At 33.7% G+C, this 19,213-nt stretch overlaps 1 protein-coding gene across 1 annotated transcript in view; it reads left to right on the forward strand.

Annotated features, from left to right (window-relative positions):
* Positions 1-15,111, forward strand: part of LOC113511911 (elongation of very long chain fatty acids protein 6) — a 52,149-nt gene extending 37,038 nt beyond the window's left edge. The window contains 3 exon segments of the mRNA XM_052894497.1: positions 7,279-7,500; positions 8,354-8,610; positions 8,613-15,111. Coding sequence (XP_052750457.1) covers positions 7,279-7,500; positions 8,354-8,610; positions 8,613-8,716 — 583 coding nt within the window. The 3' untranslated portion in view covers positions 8,717-15,111.
* The last annotated feature ends 4,102 nt before the right edge of the window (positions 15,112-19,213 follow it).

Genomic DNA, 19,213 nt, shown 5'->3' on the forward strand with positions numbered 1-19,213 from the left:
TTTCTAGATGGCGTATCACAATAAAACATACACCAGGTTTTTGAGTTAGACCACCAGCAGTACTTCAGATAAATTATTTAAAGACGTTATATTAATAGTTTGTTATGAATGACCAAGACCTTGAAATGTGGTTACGGAAACCCAATTCTGCTTCCGATTCACTTAAGGTTTTTTTTATTAATCAAGTTTCTGGTCGTCATACGTCATCATTCTTTTCTGTGTAGTCATTTTAATAATCGATTCCGATGCTTAATGATTTGATAAATTTTCCGGGGGGCGTATAAACAATATTATTAACATATTTAAATGTCTCCGGAAAACTTTAGATGTAAACTTATTCTGTTCTAATGTAAGTAAAGAATTATTTTTAATCTATTAATGATGGAAATTAAAAATGAAATAGAATTTGTTGCAAATTGGATTTTATTTATATAAGTGAAACCGCTTGTACTATTTTAACAAGTTATAATTGATAAATTATAATCAACACCAAAGGCGACTAAGGAAGGGCGAGGGATGGGCAGCAGCGTACCTCTTAAAACATTTTACTGGGTACAGAGGAATAACACCTGAGTCCTCAGGAATGGCAACGCATGGGGTATCATGGGCGAAACAGTATACTTTGTTATGCGTATGGTACTGCTCATGTCTATAGGCGACGGTTACCACTTACCATCAGGTGGGCCGTCAGCTTGTTTGCCATTCTAAGTTATATAAAAAAATAATCTCTAAAGCCGTATGCTTCATTGCCGCCTTAGTTGCATAACAAAAATAAACGTCTCTAAACTGCCGGCCTCTTGGTTAATTAGTAATTCATGTGTTTATGATTTACAGGGATTTTTTTTTTAATTCAGTACTTTTTTTAAATTATTAGGTATTGTAACATTTCTCATTTTCCGATCATCATTTTTTAGCTTTATAATCAAAGATGATTATCATTTCACCCTGTATCTATTCATAATACCTTCCACGTAATATACGATTCTCTGCTATCCGCAACTATTCGCTTTTTTTTTTATTAAAATATTTCTTACAACGTTTATCTGAATCAGTGAATGTTATAAACAATTGTCTAAACTTATATTAACAAATTGATGTCAGACAGCTAAGAATTGTATACTGTAAACGTCATTTGAGAAGAGATCCTTAAAATAGAACAAAGCGCAAAGCAGAACGAATTTACTCATATACATCCTGCATCCCACAGTTACAAGTATATACAAGTAGACAGTACTAAGCGTAGGATTGCCAGATTGGGTAATTTATCCACAATTTTGGGTAAAAATTCGCGAGTTCACGAAATTTTGGAGAAATGTAACTGAGTCGCCAGAAAATTTGGATATTATTTTGAGTAATTCGATAGTTATAAATCATATAACAGTTAATAGTAACAGGAGGATAGCTAACTGTCTATTCTGGTATGGACACATCATGCGCAGGGATGACGAGCATGTTTTAAAAAAAAGAATTAAGAATAAATGTGGATGGCGGAAATGACTGTGAATAGGAAGAATGGAAGAGAAAAATATATTACGCCGACCTCAATAATAATTGGGATAAGGGTAGGTGGCTATAAGAACAGAGGTAGACCTAAAAATACATAGATGGACTGTGTGAAGGATGATATGGGCAGAATAAGAGTGAATGCGGAAATGACTGTAAAGAGAGAAGAATGGAAGAGAAAAACATTACGCCGACTCTAAATAATAATTGGGATTAGGGTAGGAAGATGATGATGAGTAACAGAAGGATAGCAACATGGGCTGAAGAAATTTGAGACAACGGTGTTTTTCTTTCTCGTCATTCTGTTAGTGTTTACATGGTAAAACGTAGTGAAAACTGACACAAGTTTGTGGTTGAGTAAAAGAAGCGTAAATCGTATTAATTTAGAGAAAAATATTTGAAATTTTGGGCAGAAATTAAAGATCGCACCGGGCAACGTTGGCTATACGTTAGTCTAGCCCACGCAGTAGGCGATCTAATGCAATACTATACAATGTTTCAAATAACTTCTCTGTAACAGAGCGGAAACTATAATTGCTATAATTATATTTTATGTCAATCTGGAGTCACGACACTTTAACGTTTGTTAGAACTGAGAAAAAGTGATCGATTCGTCACGGCAGTAAAGTGATTTGATATGATTGCCGTGTTCGCGACCAATTGTTTTTAAAGAACGAAAGAATAAAATAACATTATATTTTGTGTACAATAAAGTATAAGAATATGGGCTTATAATAGACTGTTTTCGATGCCCATATCAATATTCTTGTATACATATATATAAAAGAATATTGTATGATTTTGTTACTTATATTCTTGTTATATTGTTGTTAACTTGTCTTCAAACTTTAAGCTATTTTGGACACCTTTAAGTGGTGCCTAACGATTTACCGAAAGCAAGTCCAAGCAATTATCCTACTTAATGTTATAAAATTTAAAGTTAGACAGATAGATAAACACTTTTTTTTTTTGAGTCATCCATGACACACGTAAATTTACAACTAAATTCATCCAATCTAGCTATCCTATTTAAGAGTTGCGCTCTTGTCGGTGGAGCTCTTGCCACTCACTACGATTTTCAGAGAGTCTCTTCACCTCTTGATACGACACGACACCAACTCCTTCCTTGATCTGCCTGATGTAACTTTGTCTCGGTCTCTTCCTTCGTCCAATCATAAACTTAATATTAATTAGTAAGTTACTTAATATTATGAAAGTTTGTGAAGATGTTTGTTTGTTACTTAATCATGCTTAAACGGATGGATGGATTTGAATGTTTGGTATACACTTAAATTATATCCTTAATTATTATCAACTTATAAGCAAGCAATCACGGTAAACAACTAGTATTATAATAAATTTGGCATAAGATGCTCTGTGAGCTATGGCGTTACATATGGCGGGGTGTTTTGTTGATTAAAATAAATTGAAAATAGAGATTGATTGGTTCTGCATATGCCATTGCCCACTGTTCGAAATTTAAAAATTGATAGATGTATATCTGTATTCGAATATTGAAATATTTCAGTAGATTTAAAAATAATTAGAAATTCCATATTCTTGTGTACATACTCAAATACGTCAAATTAAAGAAAACAATATGTAAATTATTAAAACAGATGTGTCCGCTGTATTCAAAGTCAAAGTTAATGACAAATAATGTTCATTTATTTTATATACAATAATTAAATATATTAATTAATTTAGATTTTTTTTAATTAGATTAATAATTTACTAAAGCGAAAGTTTGTACATAAGTCGTCAGCATGGGTACCTCTGTACCATTCGTATTTCTCTGTGTATCGGTTTGAAGAATGGGATATGGCAATGAAATTACAAGATACGCAAGTGTAACATCAACTGTAAAGTCCTCAGGAATGGCAACCATGGGCATAATAGTATATTCTATTATGTTCATGTCTATAGGTGACTGTTATCACTTTCCATGAGGCGGGCCGTCAGCTTGTTTTCCATTCTAAGTGTCATAAAAAAATATGTAGATATCACAATACACTGTGAAGCTCATATATTGCCATTGTCAAGGACTATGGTGTTATACCTTTTTCTCCTGCAATTTTACAGTCATATACATATCATTATATGTTACATGTGAATATTATATGTTTTCCATTTTTTTTTTCGTAAACTATAATTTTGATAACAATAATGTCATTAAGAACGAACTCATTAATTGATTATTAATATTGACTAGAATAATAATTAATGTTTACATTTTTGAGGTCATCAGTAAATTACATCAATTGCATTTCAATTAAAAACATATTTAATTTACACAAATATTTACAGTTTTTAATCTCCTGTGACGTATTGTTAATTGCTTAATATAAACTATACGGATGTTGATTATATTATATTATATTATATTATTGTTTAAAGTACGTGTGGTTATTTAATGTCATCTATCAACCGACTTCAAAAAAGAAAGAAGTTCTCAATTCAGTTGTATTTTATTATTGTGTTTGTTGTTAACTCCGTCGTTTATAAACCAATTTGGAAAATTCTTTTTTTTTTTTTTTTTTTTATTATTGGATATACTTTTATCAGATTGATCTCATAGAAATTTTATCAAAATCTGTTTAATTGTTAGGTTCTTGCCACGGTTTTTTTTTTTTTTGGAGTATAATTAGTACAATTCACATTGTTATGTAAAACAAATTAAAAATTTTGTTTAAATAATTATAGAACTTAAATATAAAAAAGTTTATTGTCAGATGTGTGTCTTTAAAGATTTGCGGATCATAGTGACATCCCAAGGCTATATTTCACACATATTCAGTCCACCCATATTTGTTTCATTATTGCACATTGATATAAAAACGGACAAGATTCACATTATCGTGTAAAAGAAATTGAAAATTTTGTTTAAATAATTATAGAACAATGTCAGAGTGAATTGTGATACACAATTACAATTTATCAGAGGGAGACTGTACAAAAGTTGTTTGCTTGGGCACCTCTGTCCCATTTGAGTTTTAACCGTGAAACAGTTGTGTTTGCATGGCTGTGTTTCGGTTTGAGGGGTGGGATATGACTATGAATTTACGGGGTACGGAGGAATAACACCTGCGTCTTTAGAAATGACAACGCATGGGGGTATCATGGGTGAAACAGTATACTCTGTTATGTCCATGGTACTGTTCATATCTATAGGCGACGGTTACCACTTTCCATCAGGTGGACCGTCAGCTTGTTTGTCATTCTAAGTGCACACAATATGGAAAAAAAAGATGGTAAAATACTTTGACAGAATTTTTTAATATATCATGGATCATAAAAAATATAAAATTATTCAGTACATTCAATCATCCATATTTATTTATTTATACTTTATTGTACACAAAATTTACATTGTCTTTATTTTATAATATATATAAATTAAGATGTACATTTTTTATTATTATCTGTTGTAGTTTTTCTAAATAAAATAAAGTAAAAATAATAAAGTGTGTGTAATAATAAGAAGTGGAAACAGTTTAAACTGTTAGTACTTCATATTTATTGCATATTTATTATTTTTACTTTATTTTATTTAGAAAATACAACAGATAATAATAAAAAATGTACATCTTTATTTTATATACATATTCATTCAACGTCAATAAACATAAATACTATACACTGAGAATAAAGTAATATATAAATAAATATGGATGATTGAATGTACTGAATAATTTTATATTTTTTATCATAACTTTGATATATTAAAAAAGTTATTTTACCACCTTTTTTTATATGACTTAGAATGACAAACAAGCTGACGGCCCACCTGATGGAAAGTGGTAACCGTCGCCTATAGACATGAGCAGTACCATGGACATAACAGATATACTGTTTCGCCCATGATACCCACCATGCGTTGCCATTCCTGAGGACTCAGGTGTTATTCCTCTGTATCCTGTAAATTCACGCCAATTACCACGTTTATGAAAACGTTAAGAATAATTTAAGATTTCCGATTTAAAAATAGACAACTATTTCAATTTGGAACAATTTGAAATAGTACTAACAGAGTCGCTTTTGAATTGAAAAAAAAATTGTCAATATCAGTTCCAAATTGGTAAAGATATAACGTTAACATACACACAAAAAAGACAAATTATAAATCTCTAAAATTTTTGAAATCGTTCAAAACTTCTTTAATATTGATTAAAAATGATTTTATCAATAAGTTTGCTCTTAATTTTTTCTTATAAATAAATGTTTAATAAACTCTTAGCACCAGAGGGCACCATCATCTCACGAATAGTAGTAAAAAAGTTTACGCTTTTAAGGAAAATACACATAACATGAACAAGTGTCTAGTAATGATTCATACCGGATTTTTTGGACGTCATTTTTAGAAATACACGTAAATTTAACTTTTTATAGTATAAATATAAGGAATTTTTATTATATAGTATAAATGTAATAAAAGTAAAATATTATTCTACGTAATAATTAATGTAGCATTTATTATATTCATTATATTTGTTATTGTACATAAATTCCGTTCATACCTGCTTTAAATATTACAGTGTATTGTCATTTTTATTCAAATTGGGAATTTAGCGCAAAAGAAAGAGACAAGAACACAGAGAGAGAACAGTTCAATAGCTAAAATTGGTTTATGAGAGGTTTAATTTTATATATCTAAGGGGGTATATATTTCATTATTAACACAAAATTTAAAGCTCACAATATCCATATCATAATCCAAAATTTGTACTCAAATATTGGGATTGGAACATTTTAAAATATTATCAATAAAAATCGTGTGGATAATCCGGCGAGAGCAAATCTCACCTCTCGGCGTACAGTGACAATTGAACTAGCTGTTTGATATTATTATATTTCGTTAGTCACTGTAGATAGAAAGTGTATTGGAATTGAAAGGTTTGATTGGTCGACGCGGTGGTACGATAGGTTTATCGGGCCCATTCCGGCCGCGTTCACGTGTCGTCATAGTCCACGCATTGACGGACGGAGGCGCATAATTTCCCAAATTACGCAATATACCACTTTCTATTCGACGACCGCCAACCGTGCACGGTTCTGATGTAATTTTCGCAGAAAATATTATCTATTTACACACTTTGACATGCTACTGGCGATTAATGAGATGAATTCAAACCGATTACATTAGAGTCTGAACAATTGATTGTTTTTTTTTTTTTGCTTTTTTAGTAAATTCTATTCTATTAGTATTAGTAATTGAGTATTAACATAGTTTTTAAGTACACTTACTAACAAAAATGGACCCATGATGTCTTAAACAAATAAAAGTAAACTGCTAACTATACATAGGGCTGGTAAAATGAGATGAGATGAAATGGGTGAGTATTAAAAGGCCTACGTTACTGGTACATGTTCTCTGGCCCGGGTAAACGTTTGCATGTCTTTTTCATCAAAATCAGTATATAATATTTCGATTGGTAACGCCGTTATGACCTTAACATTTTTTATATTTTTTTTAATGGATGATAATGAAATGGTGAACCCGCCTGCGCTATCGGTATACGCTGGCGGGACACCAGTGAAGGATGATAGATGTGTATGAAAGCAGGTCAGTTAGCCCATCGTGACGAATGCAAGTATTAATCACAATGGTTTCCAGGGGGAACCGCGTGGAGGTCGACCTGATAGGGCTTGCAAGCATTGAAGCCATTAGTCCACATTACTAGCAATCCTTCCCCCTCATTTTTTATATTATAGAAGTAAGGATTATATAGGTTGGGTTATTAGGTATGGTAAAATTTTATTTTTGTTGATTTCCAGTTTCATCCTCCAAGACAAAGTGTCCGGCTTCTGGACGGTGATGTTCGTGCTGTCCAAGCTGCCGGAGCTCGGCGACACGGTGTTCATAGTGCTGCGCAAGAAGCCACTCATCTTCCTCCACTGGTACCACCACATCACGGTGCTGCTGTACACCTGGTACTCGTTCACAGAGTACACGTCGTCCGCACGTTGGTTCGTCGTCATGAACTATTGTGTTCATAGGTGAGACACATTTGTTACCCAACTGTACTGTCGCTTCGCCCTCATCATCATCATTACAGCCATTATCCGTCCACTGCTGGACATGAGCCTCTCCCATTGACTACCATAAAGAACGGTATCCACCTTCGCCCACATGATTCAGTGTATTATAAATTATCTCATATAATAGAATATGAACTATTTGTATAATAAATTTCGTTCAAAAGTAATTTTTGTGTGAATTTGTAATAAATTAATAAACATCCATCAGCAGTTTGGTCCCAGCATAGAATAGACCACCCCTTCCTTTCCCATGGATGTCGTAAGATGCGACTTAGGGAGGGCGAGGGATGGGCAACAGCGTTCCGCTTAAAACATCTGCAAAGCCTAACTGCGGTTTTTTTAATGGATGATAATGGAATGGTAACCCTGCCCGCGCTATCGGTATACACTGGCGGGACACCAGTGAGAGGTGATAGGTGAGGATGGAAAGATAGGTTAGTTAGCCCATCATGACGCATTCAACGATAAATTAGTCACGATGGTTTCCAGGGGGAACCGCGTGGAGATCGACCTGATAGGATATATTAATAGCAATGGGGACTAACCTCTTATTACTAACAATCCCTTCGATCCCACCCTCCTAAATACGGTTACCAATCCGCCTGCCAAACATGGCAACTACTGGCAAAACTTCGCAAAGGGGAGGTTTATGTTCAGCAGTGGACAGTTAAAGGCTGATAAGATGATGATATTACCTAGATAAACGCGTCCGCGTCATAAAGTCGAGGAAAGAGCGACCAAAATTTTGTTAGAAGTATAAATACATTAGAACTTCAATAACTAAAAATAATTTTGTTTTTCTTTTTTACAGCGTGATGTACTCGTATTACGCTTTAGTGAGCATGGGCAAATACCCACCCAAGTTCCTCGCCATGACGATCACGTTCCTGCAGCTCACACAGATGATAGTCGGCTGCGCTATCAACATTTGGGCGCACAACTACCTGGCGACCGGGCCCCCGGACACGTGTCACATCAGCCAGATCAACATCAAGCTATCTATGGCCATGTACTTCTCATACTTCGTGCTCTTCGCTCGGTTCTTCTACAAGGCCTACCTCTCCCCCAAAAGGGTAAGAAGGCCAAACAGGAGCCGCTTCCGGAGGAGGTGAGCTCCAAAAAGGTGGATCCAAACGTGTTCCCGAGACAGAGGAACGGCGTCGTCGCGCACTAGTCGACCACAGTTTGTGATATGTGCTAGGTTAATGTACAGGTTATGGCTGTTATCTGCGACGATTGAAACACTTGCCGGATTGTTTTATTTCAATGTATTCTAGTCTTCGATCAGTAATGATAACATTCAGTGTCCTAAAGTTGACAATGATGTGACAAGGACAGATATATTAGGGTTGAGAATGTGAAGGAACGGGATAGGCAAAAGCTACCCAAATGTTCATGCATTTGGGTGCTGTTTTAACGAAATGTAATTTTTGAATTTTGTCATTACTAATCGAAGTGTAAAGTGTTTTTACTGTATTATCAATACGTGAGTACAGTGGATAGCTATATAATAGTGCCTATATGATTTGAACTGAAATGATAAGTGCAAGTAAATATTTTTAAATTGATCATAAAATGTTAGTATCCTAACCAAATGTCCAAACGTATATAAAAAAAAAGTCGTTAACGACATTTCTATGATTAACAAATAAAGTCTATGACAACTGAATAATAAAAAAAAAAAATTAATCATCTAGAAGTTTCTCCTCCATAAGACTGCAGTAAACTTTAAAATATTAAATTAGTATCTTGGTTTTGGTTTTAGTAATACTATTAGTATTGCCTGTAGAGCCAAATGGAAAGATTTCAAAAAGCTCGCCAAGTTATTTATCATCGTAAATGACTTATTACCTGACAGTGACGAAAACAGTTTAATTATGTGCATGTAAGTCTATTCGGCATTTTTTGGCAATTTTAATAAAAATAATCAATTCCTGTAACAATTAATTACTTAGCCAAAAACTTGTAAAAAGTAATTAATTAATTTTATAATTTTATGTTGCTGTGATGGTTAACCTGTAATTATGTAATTACAGACTGTAATCGTAAGACCTTGCAAGAGTTGACAGTTCAAATATAAAACCGTTTAAGTATAAATCAAATAATACCAACCGGGGGTAGGTTGTTTTTTTTATACAACTTAGAATGGTACACAAGCTGACGGCCCACCTGATGGAAAGTGGTAACCGTCGCCTATAGAAATGAGCAGTACCATGGACATAACAGAGTATACTGTTTTGCCCATGATACCCCCCATGCGTTGCCATTCCTGAGGACTCAGGTGTTATACCACTGTACCCGGTAAATTCACGCTGTTAAAAGCTTGCAAAGAATATTTGACTTTATTTTTTCGTCTATCATGTTTCCTTGTAACTTATTGCAAGTAATAGACGCCAATACAATTGTTGATATGATGCAGTGTTGAATGAAGGAATGTATTTGCAATTCCTTATTATCCATGTAACATATATCAACTAGTTGGTGCTCTTTATAATTCGAATGAGGTAGTATTTATATTTTTTTTTATGAATTCGAATTTTAAAAACGATAGATTAGATACACAGATATTCTGTAATATATAAGTACAATATATGTATTAGTAAATACAATTAACAAATTAGCAATTTGAACTACTTAATAGTTATTTAATTTTGGCATGTTACCACAAATAAACAGTGTGTGAATATTGATTTAATCATATATTTATTATATTTAAATAATTAAATTATTATTTTTTATTAGACCATGTTATGTTTTATATAATTTTATATTCGAATCGGGAATGTAAAAACAGAGTACTAGTTTGTGTACAAAGATTTATAGAGTAAAAATAGTGCATTTTTTTTTTATTTTTTTTTTATTAACCGGTAAGTCTTCAATCGTCACAGACTCTTAAGGGCGTCCGTCACATGTTACATTCCATGTTTGTTTTCAGCTGTCCCATACATTATATGAGCGTTGAGGCTTACAGATGTCGATGGGCCCTTACCATAATGGCGTTTTTATATGGGTTCTATTCAACATGGACTTTTAGGAGGTCGATTACATTTTTAAATGGGTTGCCTGTCGCGTACTTATAAGATTAAACAGAGAAATGAGATTATTCCATACAGACATCAAGCATATTTAATCGACCTCCTAACCTCTTCTTGTTTCACGTCAAGACCCGTGTAAAACTACTAGCTCTATGCTGTTAACGTATTTATTAAAGAAATGAGTGATTTTTTTTTTAAAATAATTTATTTGTAAAGGAATAGTTTTAATGGACCTGTACAGATTGTAAACATTATGGGTTTAGCTTGTGACCGCGCCGGGCGGCTCTAGGAATAGTTTAATACTTTGAAACGCTTGTCAAACAAGTGCACAAAGTGTAAAAGATGTAATTCCTTATAGTGGAATAAGCAATATTAATATTCGGTGAAATTGACAGTTTTTTTGATTAGTTCAGTATAGTTGAAATTACTTGGGGCCTTGGACAAGCGGCGAACGATTTCATTTCAATATAAAAAAAAAACGCTATTTGGTGATGAGAAATAGCGTGAGTGTACGGTGTATCATCGTCAGCAACGGGGCGGTAAGCTGATTGTGTTTTTAGGTGTAAAGAAATAAAGATCATTTTACTTTGTGAAGACTGAAGAGTAAATGTAACATAAGAAAGGGATCGTTTACCGCTTATACAAAGGCTCTGGTTGTTGCCTAGATTTTCGGGGCATAGTACTAACAATTTGGCTGTTATAAAATCTCCCTTTCACTAAATATACGATAAATGAGGGGAATTTAAGATATAGTTCAAATTATACGCTTCCACGTGTTCGTGCGTTTATTCGCGTGGAGGCCGTAAGCGTTTGCGACACGTCTTGTACAGTGACGACAGTTGTTGTTACTTAACACTTTGTTACCACCTTGTTGTAGTAACTAAATATCAAGAGTGCATTATATTACCTGGCAACATTTAAACAGCTTCGCCCGTGACTTTGTTCACGTGCAATAAGTAGAGAGGTTTGAAAAAAAAAAACAACTGAATATATTTAAACAATTTTAAATATGCTGAATACATTTTAAAAGTTATTTAATACTAAGTGTTAATTGAAATATGATTAAGTCAGTACTAAAATGTTAAAAAAAAAATGGGAAACATTAAATGAAAAATCAAATAGATTTTGGTAGTTTTTTTAATTAATTCAGGAATATTTAATATCGTTTATTTTTAAATTTGCCAGGTAGTGTTGCCAGTTTGAACTCTTAAAATATTTAGTAACAGTCAATAATGTAAGAATTACTAAAGTGTTTCCATAACAATAAAGTCGACTGCGAATACTCATTCTCTAAATGTCTTTTTAAAAATAAAAAAGAAATAGCTTTTCAGAATACGTTCTGCCATGTTCTCTTCTTGAATATCATATATTTCTGTATTTTAAATTATTTATATTAGAAATATACATAGAGAATGAGATTTCAAAATCGGTTTCAATAGAGTTAATTCTGGGAGATTATTCCTTAAATTTGTCTCTAAAATTTTAATTTTTAACGTTTAGCGAAAATGTTATATTATGTACCATTAAATTTAAACATTATACTGATCCGTAGAATAATAATTTCGCTGTAATACTGTTTACTAAAATTTTAATTTAGAGTTAAATGGTTATTTAGAATCAACTCTATTGTATGCGTTATGGCCAAGACCCGCGTCGCCGTAGACTTAGTGACTCCTCGATGCCGGACGCAAACGTAGGGCACACACAAATTAACATATAAGCCTCTCCAGTGTCCAAGTTTGTTGACCATTGGCTGTCTACTTAACGCGTTGTAACTGAGCATAAAGCCAGTTTGTGATTCTAAACTTAATCTATAGAGTAACATATTAATAAATGTACCGCTTTCGGCTAAAATGTAATTATTGCGACAACTAGCGGTGTTTTTGTATTAGTGTTAACGTTGTTGGACGATTCCTCTGACCTGTTGATAATTAGCGTAGGGAAGAATCCAATATTTGTCCGCTAAACAGAACCTTACTTCATTGGAATAAGATGCAGTTTTTAGTATAGATTTAGATCGGGTCAATTTCGTATAGTACCACTATAGAAGTCATATGTTTAAGGTAGGGAGTTTCGAATGTAGGCTGTTAATTTAGTGTCGTTGTGCAATTAACGCTTTGTCTACTGTCAACGCGATATTGAATGGACGGCGCTGTCAAATATTCAAATACAGAATGTATTTTTTTTTACACTCGGAATGCGTGGCAGAGCAAAGGCGTTAAATGGACAACGACCCATATTGTCCAACCAATGCTTTGTTATAATGAGAAAGGGTGCGACTAACTTCGTTTAACGTTATATATTAACTTATAATTTGTCATACGATTGTATTTACGTCAAAATGGGCAATTTGTAATAACAAGGTTGTGGTGGGAATACATTTAGAAGGCGATAATTCGATAATTTAATATAAAAATATTACGTTTACACCTGAAAAAGTACAGAAGTGGAAGTTCGTACATTTTGAAACAGTGTTCTACTTAATAACGTTGTTGTTTCTTTGTACAAGTCAAAAGTTCTTTGTTGATAGTTTTTAAATAAATAATATAACCCCGACGCATTTGGATACACACTGCCATCTAAAGGCACAACCGTTACGCCATAGTAGTAATCTATTGACCGATCCTTAATACAGGCTATGTTTATGATAAGGTCAAATTATTTTATAAGGGGCCGTAATGTTTATAGCTATTCCAGTTGAAATATTTTTATAATGCTTGTTTTCATTATTTTAAATAATACAATGTCCATAAAATACCAAATTAGAATGCTGAATTTTATATTATTTCGTCTAACCAAGATATGGCATGCCTTGTCCATTTTATTGCCATATATATTAGGTATTATATAATATAAAGCAATAAAATAAACAAATATAACTTCATTTAATAATTTCAATATACTTTGTGTTAGAAATATTTCCAAACAGATTGCTGTTTCATTCTACGGGTGACATCCCCTTCTATATTGTACCCGCTTTAAATATTTGTTTTGGACACATTTTTATTTTTGACAAATGGCAACCCCATTGATAATAAGAGCTGTCATTGAGAAAATGAAATAAATAAGGTTATTTTGTTATCTATGTTTCTAGACTACTCTTGTCTAATTTTGTAATGCTGTCATCAGCGGGATATTTACTAGGATTTTGTATAGGACTCTTTATTATATAGTGGACTGGGAAATATAGTACAGTGTACAAATTTTGACATATATTTATTTATTTTTTTGCTTAATATCATTTTATAATTCTGTCTGCCAATTCATTAATGGTGTTATTCACATAAATGACGAGAAATTTAAAACTAAATAAAAATTGCGGTACTTGGTTTTCGAAATAATATATTGTTTTTTATTTCGCCGAAGTACATCACAACTGGAGCAGCTTATAGAAACATATTTGAACAATATTGTCTTAATATTTAGGTAACACTAAGTGGAGGAAAAACTAGTCTGTTTTTTTTTTGTTCACTTCGCAATATCTTATTTAATTTTAAACTTCTTGTGTTTGTTCTTGCATTTATACCGTGTATTCACTAGTCAACATTTTTAATGCATTCTTACAGTAATCATGAAGTAATCCAAATGTCTATAATGTGCAAGCACACAATTGATTGATATTTCTTACATTCTACTTTTATGACATAATTTCTCTGTCTTTTTTGTTTTTAAATGTTTCTAGTGTATACATGGTTTAAGGGCTGTCACAATAAAACATAATGTGTAAATAACGATGTCGCATTGTATACCTTTTGACTGGCTCTTTATAAAACGCTACAACTATAGAACAGCTTATATTTCATATAGTACTGCTCATCGTAGCCTATGTTCACTCTGAAAGTAGGCTAAGATTAGCTAAATATTAATAACACATTAATATGTAATAAATTTCTATATCTTAATGTTTCAATCTTACAATGCCGCATCGGGGGATTGTGGCAGCCCTGACACCTTTTGAACTTTGGCAGTAACAAATAGTGAGATACATAGCGGATGATATTTGTTATGGGTTCTGTAGATGAGCCAAGCGGCTTGAAGTACCTTACAAACTTCGTCTATCTTACAAGCATTAAAATATGTGCTTGATTCAAGCCGCTTGATCATCATTAGACACCATTCAAATATATAATTGTTTATTATCTATTAATTAGGTACATACCAATCCGCTGCTTTTACAGGTGAAATTATAATGGCGACTAGTGTTTTTCTTGTATCGATTACAATTATGATCATTCATAAATAATTTACAGCATTTATTTATAATTTATTTTGTTTTTTTTTTTCTATATTTTACAAGATATGGATATTTATCTTGATCTGCCTAGGATGAATTAGCGGTTACAGTTCCATGTGCGATACATAAAAAAATATTTTGAGAATATATTTTTATGAATGACATTTTATGGTTACAATTTCAGAACAGAAATATGTTTATAATATCATTGAATAATCAATATGAACTACAATATGAAAGTGGAAATATTCTTGCAGTCATTAATTTGTATTTTCTGGGCAAATAAAGCGTTAATGAATATATTGTTTTATTTTTTTTTTACAATAGAACTCTGTATCTCATTTAAAAATCGAAATCATAGAGACTTTGTACAAAAGTCGATTGCTTAGATACCTCTGTCCCATACGTGTTTCTACCGTGAAGCAGTTATGTTTGCATGGATATGGCGTGAATTTACTGGGTACAGAGTAATAACACCTGAGTCCTCAGGAATAGCAACGCATGGGGGTATCATGGGCGCATATACTGCTCATGTCTATAGGCGACGGTTACCACTTTCCATCAGGTGGACCGTCAGCTTGTTTGCCATTCTAGGTTGTATAGAAAAAAAACATAATCCATGTAGATTGATCAATTATGTATAGAATTGGCCGTGTGGTCCCAGCATAGAATAGGTCGGCTTTCTCATGGGTGTCGTAAGAGGCGACTAAGGGAGGGAAAGGGTTATGCAACAGCGTTCCTCTTAAAACATCTCTAAATCCTAACTAGGGTTGCCAATCCGCCTGCCAAGCGTGGCAACTACTGGCAGTCCTCAGGAGGAGACCTATATAATGCAGTGGACAGTTAAAGTCTGCATGATAATGATGATATAGAATGGAGATATTTATAATTTTTCAGCATGCAATTCTATTTTTCGATCCAGACTCTTAGTTAATACAAAGCTATAAATATACGAGTATTTACAATAGTTTAATCACACTTTCAAATACGTTTAAAAGTGTACCGTACTGTAATACAATACCGTTCCGTTTAAGATAGGCAGATCATCCAAGCTTTTTTTTATGCAACTTATAAAACCTTGAGGGTAAAATATGGTAATGACAGATCTTATATAGGTATCACCTTACATTAAAAAATCTACATACTACTATTTCGCTTCTCTATCCACGACCTCTTACTGCGATAGATCTGTCATCATCTAAGGTCGTCATCAGGGGGGAAAGGGATTGTTAGTAATGGGTGACTGAGAATCCCATTGCTAGCAATATACCCAACTAGGTCGACCTCCTCGCGGTTCCCCCTGGAAACTATCATGATTAATTCCAGATGAATTCATCATGATGGGCTAACTGACCTGTTTTCATTCTCATCGATCACCCTTCACTGGTGTCCCGCCAGCGTATCCCATTAGCGCAGGCGGGGTTACCATTTTATTTCATCCAATAAAAAAAAAGTCATAATTTTTTTATGCCACAGGTGGCGATCAAGCATACGGCCTACTTGATGATAATTGGTTACTGTAGCCTATGAACGCCTGCAATACCAGGGGTATTACGCGCGCAATATTTTATACTCAGCGTCTTATAAAAGGGGGCATGATTGGTATCAGTCTATTGACATACACATTGACATACAGTGATGGGGCACCAATGAGGTTATAAATGAAGACGAAAGCAATTTAGTTGACTCATCATGAGAAATTCAAGAATCAAAGACCATATTTTGTTTACCTTAGAGCAGTGTTTCCCAACCTTTTTTGTGCCATGCCCCACTTGAATATTTCAAAAATTTTTATGCTTCGAAACATAATTTTTCCCAACAAAATTTACTTGACGACTCTAATCGCCCAGTTGATATTTTGGTAACGTCAAACGAAATTATACCTAATAAATTTTTACAGCATTTTTTTATTTACTTTTTTGTTATATTTGGCACCGATATCTACTCATAGCATTGCATTTAAATAACCCGGAGCAAAAGGGTTAAAATCGCTTCGAGTCCATTTTTTAATTGCCCCCCTTAACCATCAAACCACCCTGTGGTGTGTGGGTCGCATGTTGGAAACACCTCCTTATTGAACAATACCTGATGTAACTATACCTCGGTTTCCCTCTTCCCCTCCTTCCTTCTATCTTACCATCTATTATAATGTCCATAAGTTCGTCGTGTCATATCAAGTGTCCCAACATTTTCCCCTTCTGTCCTCATAAGTTCTAATAATTTGTCTTTTTTCCTTAACCCTAAGCAGGATGATGCCCTAATGAGGAGGTCATTACTAATTTAATATTATATAAGAAATATACTACATAAGAAACCACGCCGGCATACACAGACCATCAGTGTATGCCGGCTGAAGAACCCAGCGACCCGGAGGTCGTCGCCTCCGGAGTTGAAGCCGGGGTAGAGGGGTATACCCCGAAGCCCTTACCTCGCCCGCCCACGCAACATCGGCGGGCAAGTCGACCTTGATTGATTGATTGTTACATAAAATAAATACTAGATAAGAAACAGTTTTTTTGTAACTTTATTCAATAATAATAATAAGAAGTTAAGTATTCCATAATCCGAATTCGTTATAAATTGTAAATAGCTATATTCAAAATATATATATTATGAGAACTAAATATTATCCTTGTCCTATGATTGAATATATGTGTATAAAAACGCATGCGAGAAAAAAAAATAGGCAGTATGATACATATTACAATTGCCCTCTGACAATATATGATAAAAAAAATCTGGAAGTCATAAATCAATTGACGGCAAATTCGCATCACTTCGAAAATTAATAATACAATAATTCAATGCAACCAGTTCATTATATTTTGTAAATTGAAGATATTATAATGTAAATAAAAGTATTCAAGTGTTGTTGGTCATAGATATTAAAGGATTTAATTATTTCATTTATAACATTTATTGAAATAAATGTTATAAATGAAATGGATATATAACAATTGTTATTGATTGTTATGACAGTTTTGGGTGGTTGCATAGATTTACCTCACAAATCGTGTATATAACAATAGTGTTGACCTCTGAATAACGTAGTCAGATAATGACAGTAGTATCAAATCATAATATTAATAACCTTATCAATCCAAACAAAATATGATATTTATAAAAAAGAAAACGACGGTGATGATAGATAAAAATGTAGCAGGTAATCTAAAAACAATATTAAGAGGACTAATAATATACACGTTTAATCATCGACTATTTAGTCAACTATAAGGTCAATGTTTTGGCTTATTACCACGACGACTTCTTCCAGCTAGCTGCACAGGCTGAGAGGCACCATCGTTGGCATCGAACGAAAAGACGCCTATTCGAAAGGCGGGATAGATCCTTGAAGAAATGCGTCGACCTCTTCTGCTTTGGAAATACGTGGACGGATACCCGACGAGTCTTCTGCGTATGTTTTGCGACCGTCAAGCGTCCGGACGTTTCTCACAGCCAGCCGTTTGCGCGCCCCTAAAAAAAGTGAGTGTCTGCATCTTGTTAAAAACTCTTCGATATACTATTAAGTATATCGAAGAATTAAGGGAACTAAGTTATTAGTTCCCTTTGCTAGCTTTGTTTTTTTTTTGACCAAATGGACATTCGAAGAGTCGAATCAACAGGATGAATGACAATTGGTTTACAACATCCCTCCCTCGGACACGGCTTCGAATCTATGACGACTGACTATGTCAGCGGACTGAATCTCAGACAAGCCAAAATATACATTGAGCATTTTGGCAATAACGAAAGCAAGATTATTCTCACTTTCGGAAACTCCACTAAGAAGGAGAAACTTTTTCCTATGTCTCACTCCCACTCCATCAACCTTCTGGGTTAAGTGCTGTTTTTGTTTTTAATTAACTTAGAATGTCAAACATGCTGACAACCCACCTGATGGAAAGTGGTAACCGTCCCCTATAGACATGAGCAGTACCATGGACATAGCAGAGTATACTATTTCACTCGTGATACTCCCCATGAGTTGCCATTCCTGAGGACTTGGGTGTTATTCCTCTGTATCCTCTAAATTCATTGCCATATCCTGCCTTTCATACCGAAACACAGCCATGCAATCATAACTACTTCATGGTAGAAACAAGAATGGAACAAAGGTGCCCAAGCAAACGACTTTTGTACAAAGTCTCCCTCTGGTGATTGTGTTATATTTTGTTAACGCTCAAGTAACTTAATAATTTGCTAATGAAATTGTGACCATAATATCATTCATATAATAGTCTTTTTCCATAAATGCTAGGTTTCTCTATCTGGTAAAAGGAATAACCGTAGTCTTCCCAGGATTTACTGAGAAGTGATGTGTTTCACACCATCAGTCTAATTGCTGTAGAGCTGTTTGTATCAATTCTGATAGTATATTTGAGAATTTTCCGTTCACCACTAT

The sequence above is a fragment of the Galleria mellonella genome, unplaced genomic scaffold (assembly GCF_026898425.1).
Source record: "Galleria mellonella isolate WM207_F2 unplaced genomic scaffold, CSIRO_AGI_GalMel_v1 utg213, whole genome shotgun sequence".
NCBI lineage: Eukaryota > Metazoa > Arthropoda > Insecta > Lepidoptera > Pyralidae > Galleria > Galleria mellonella.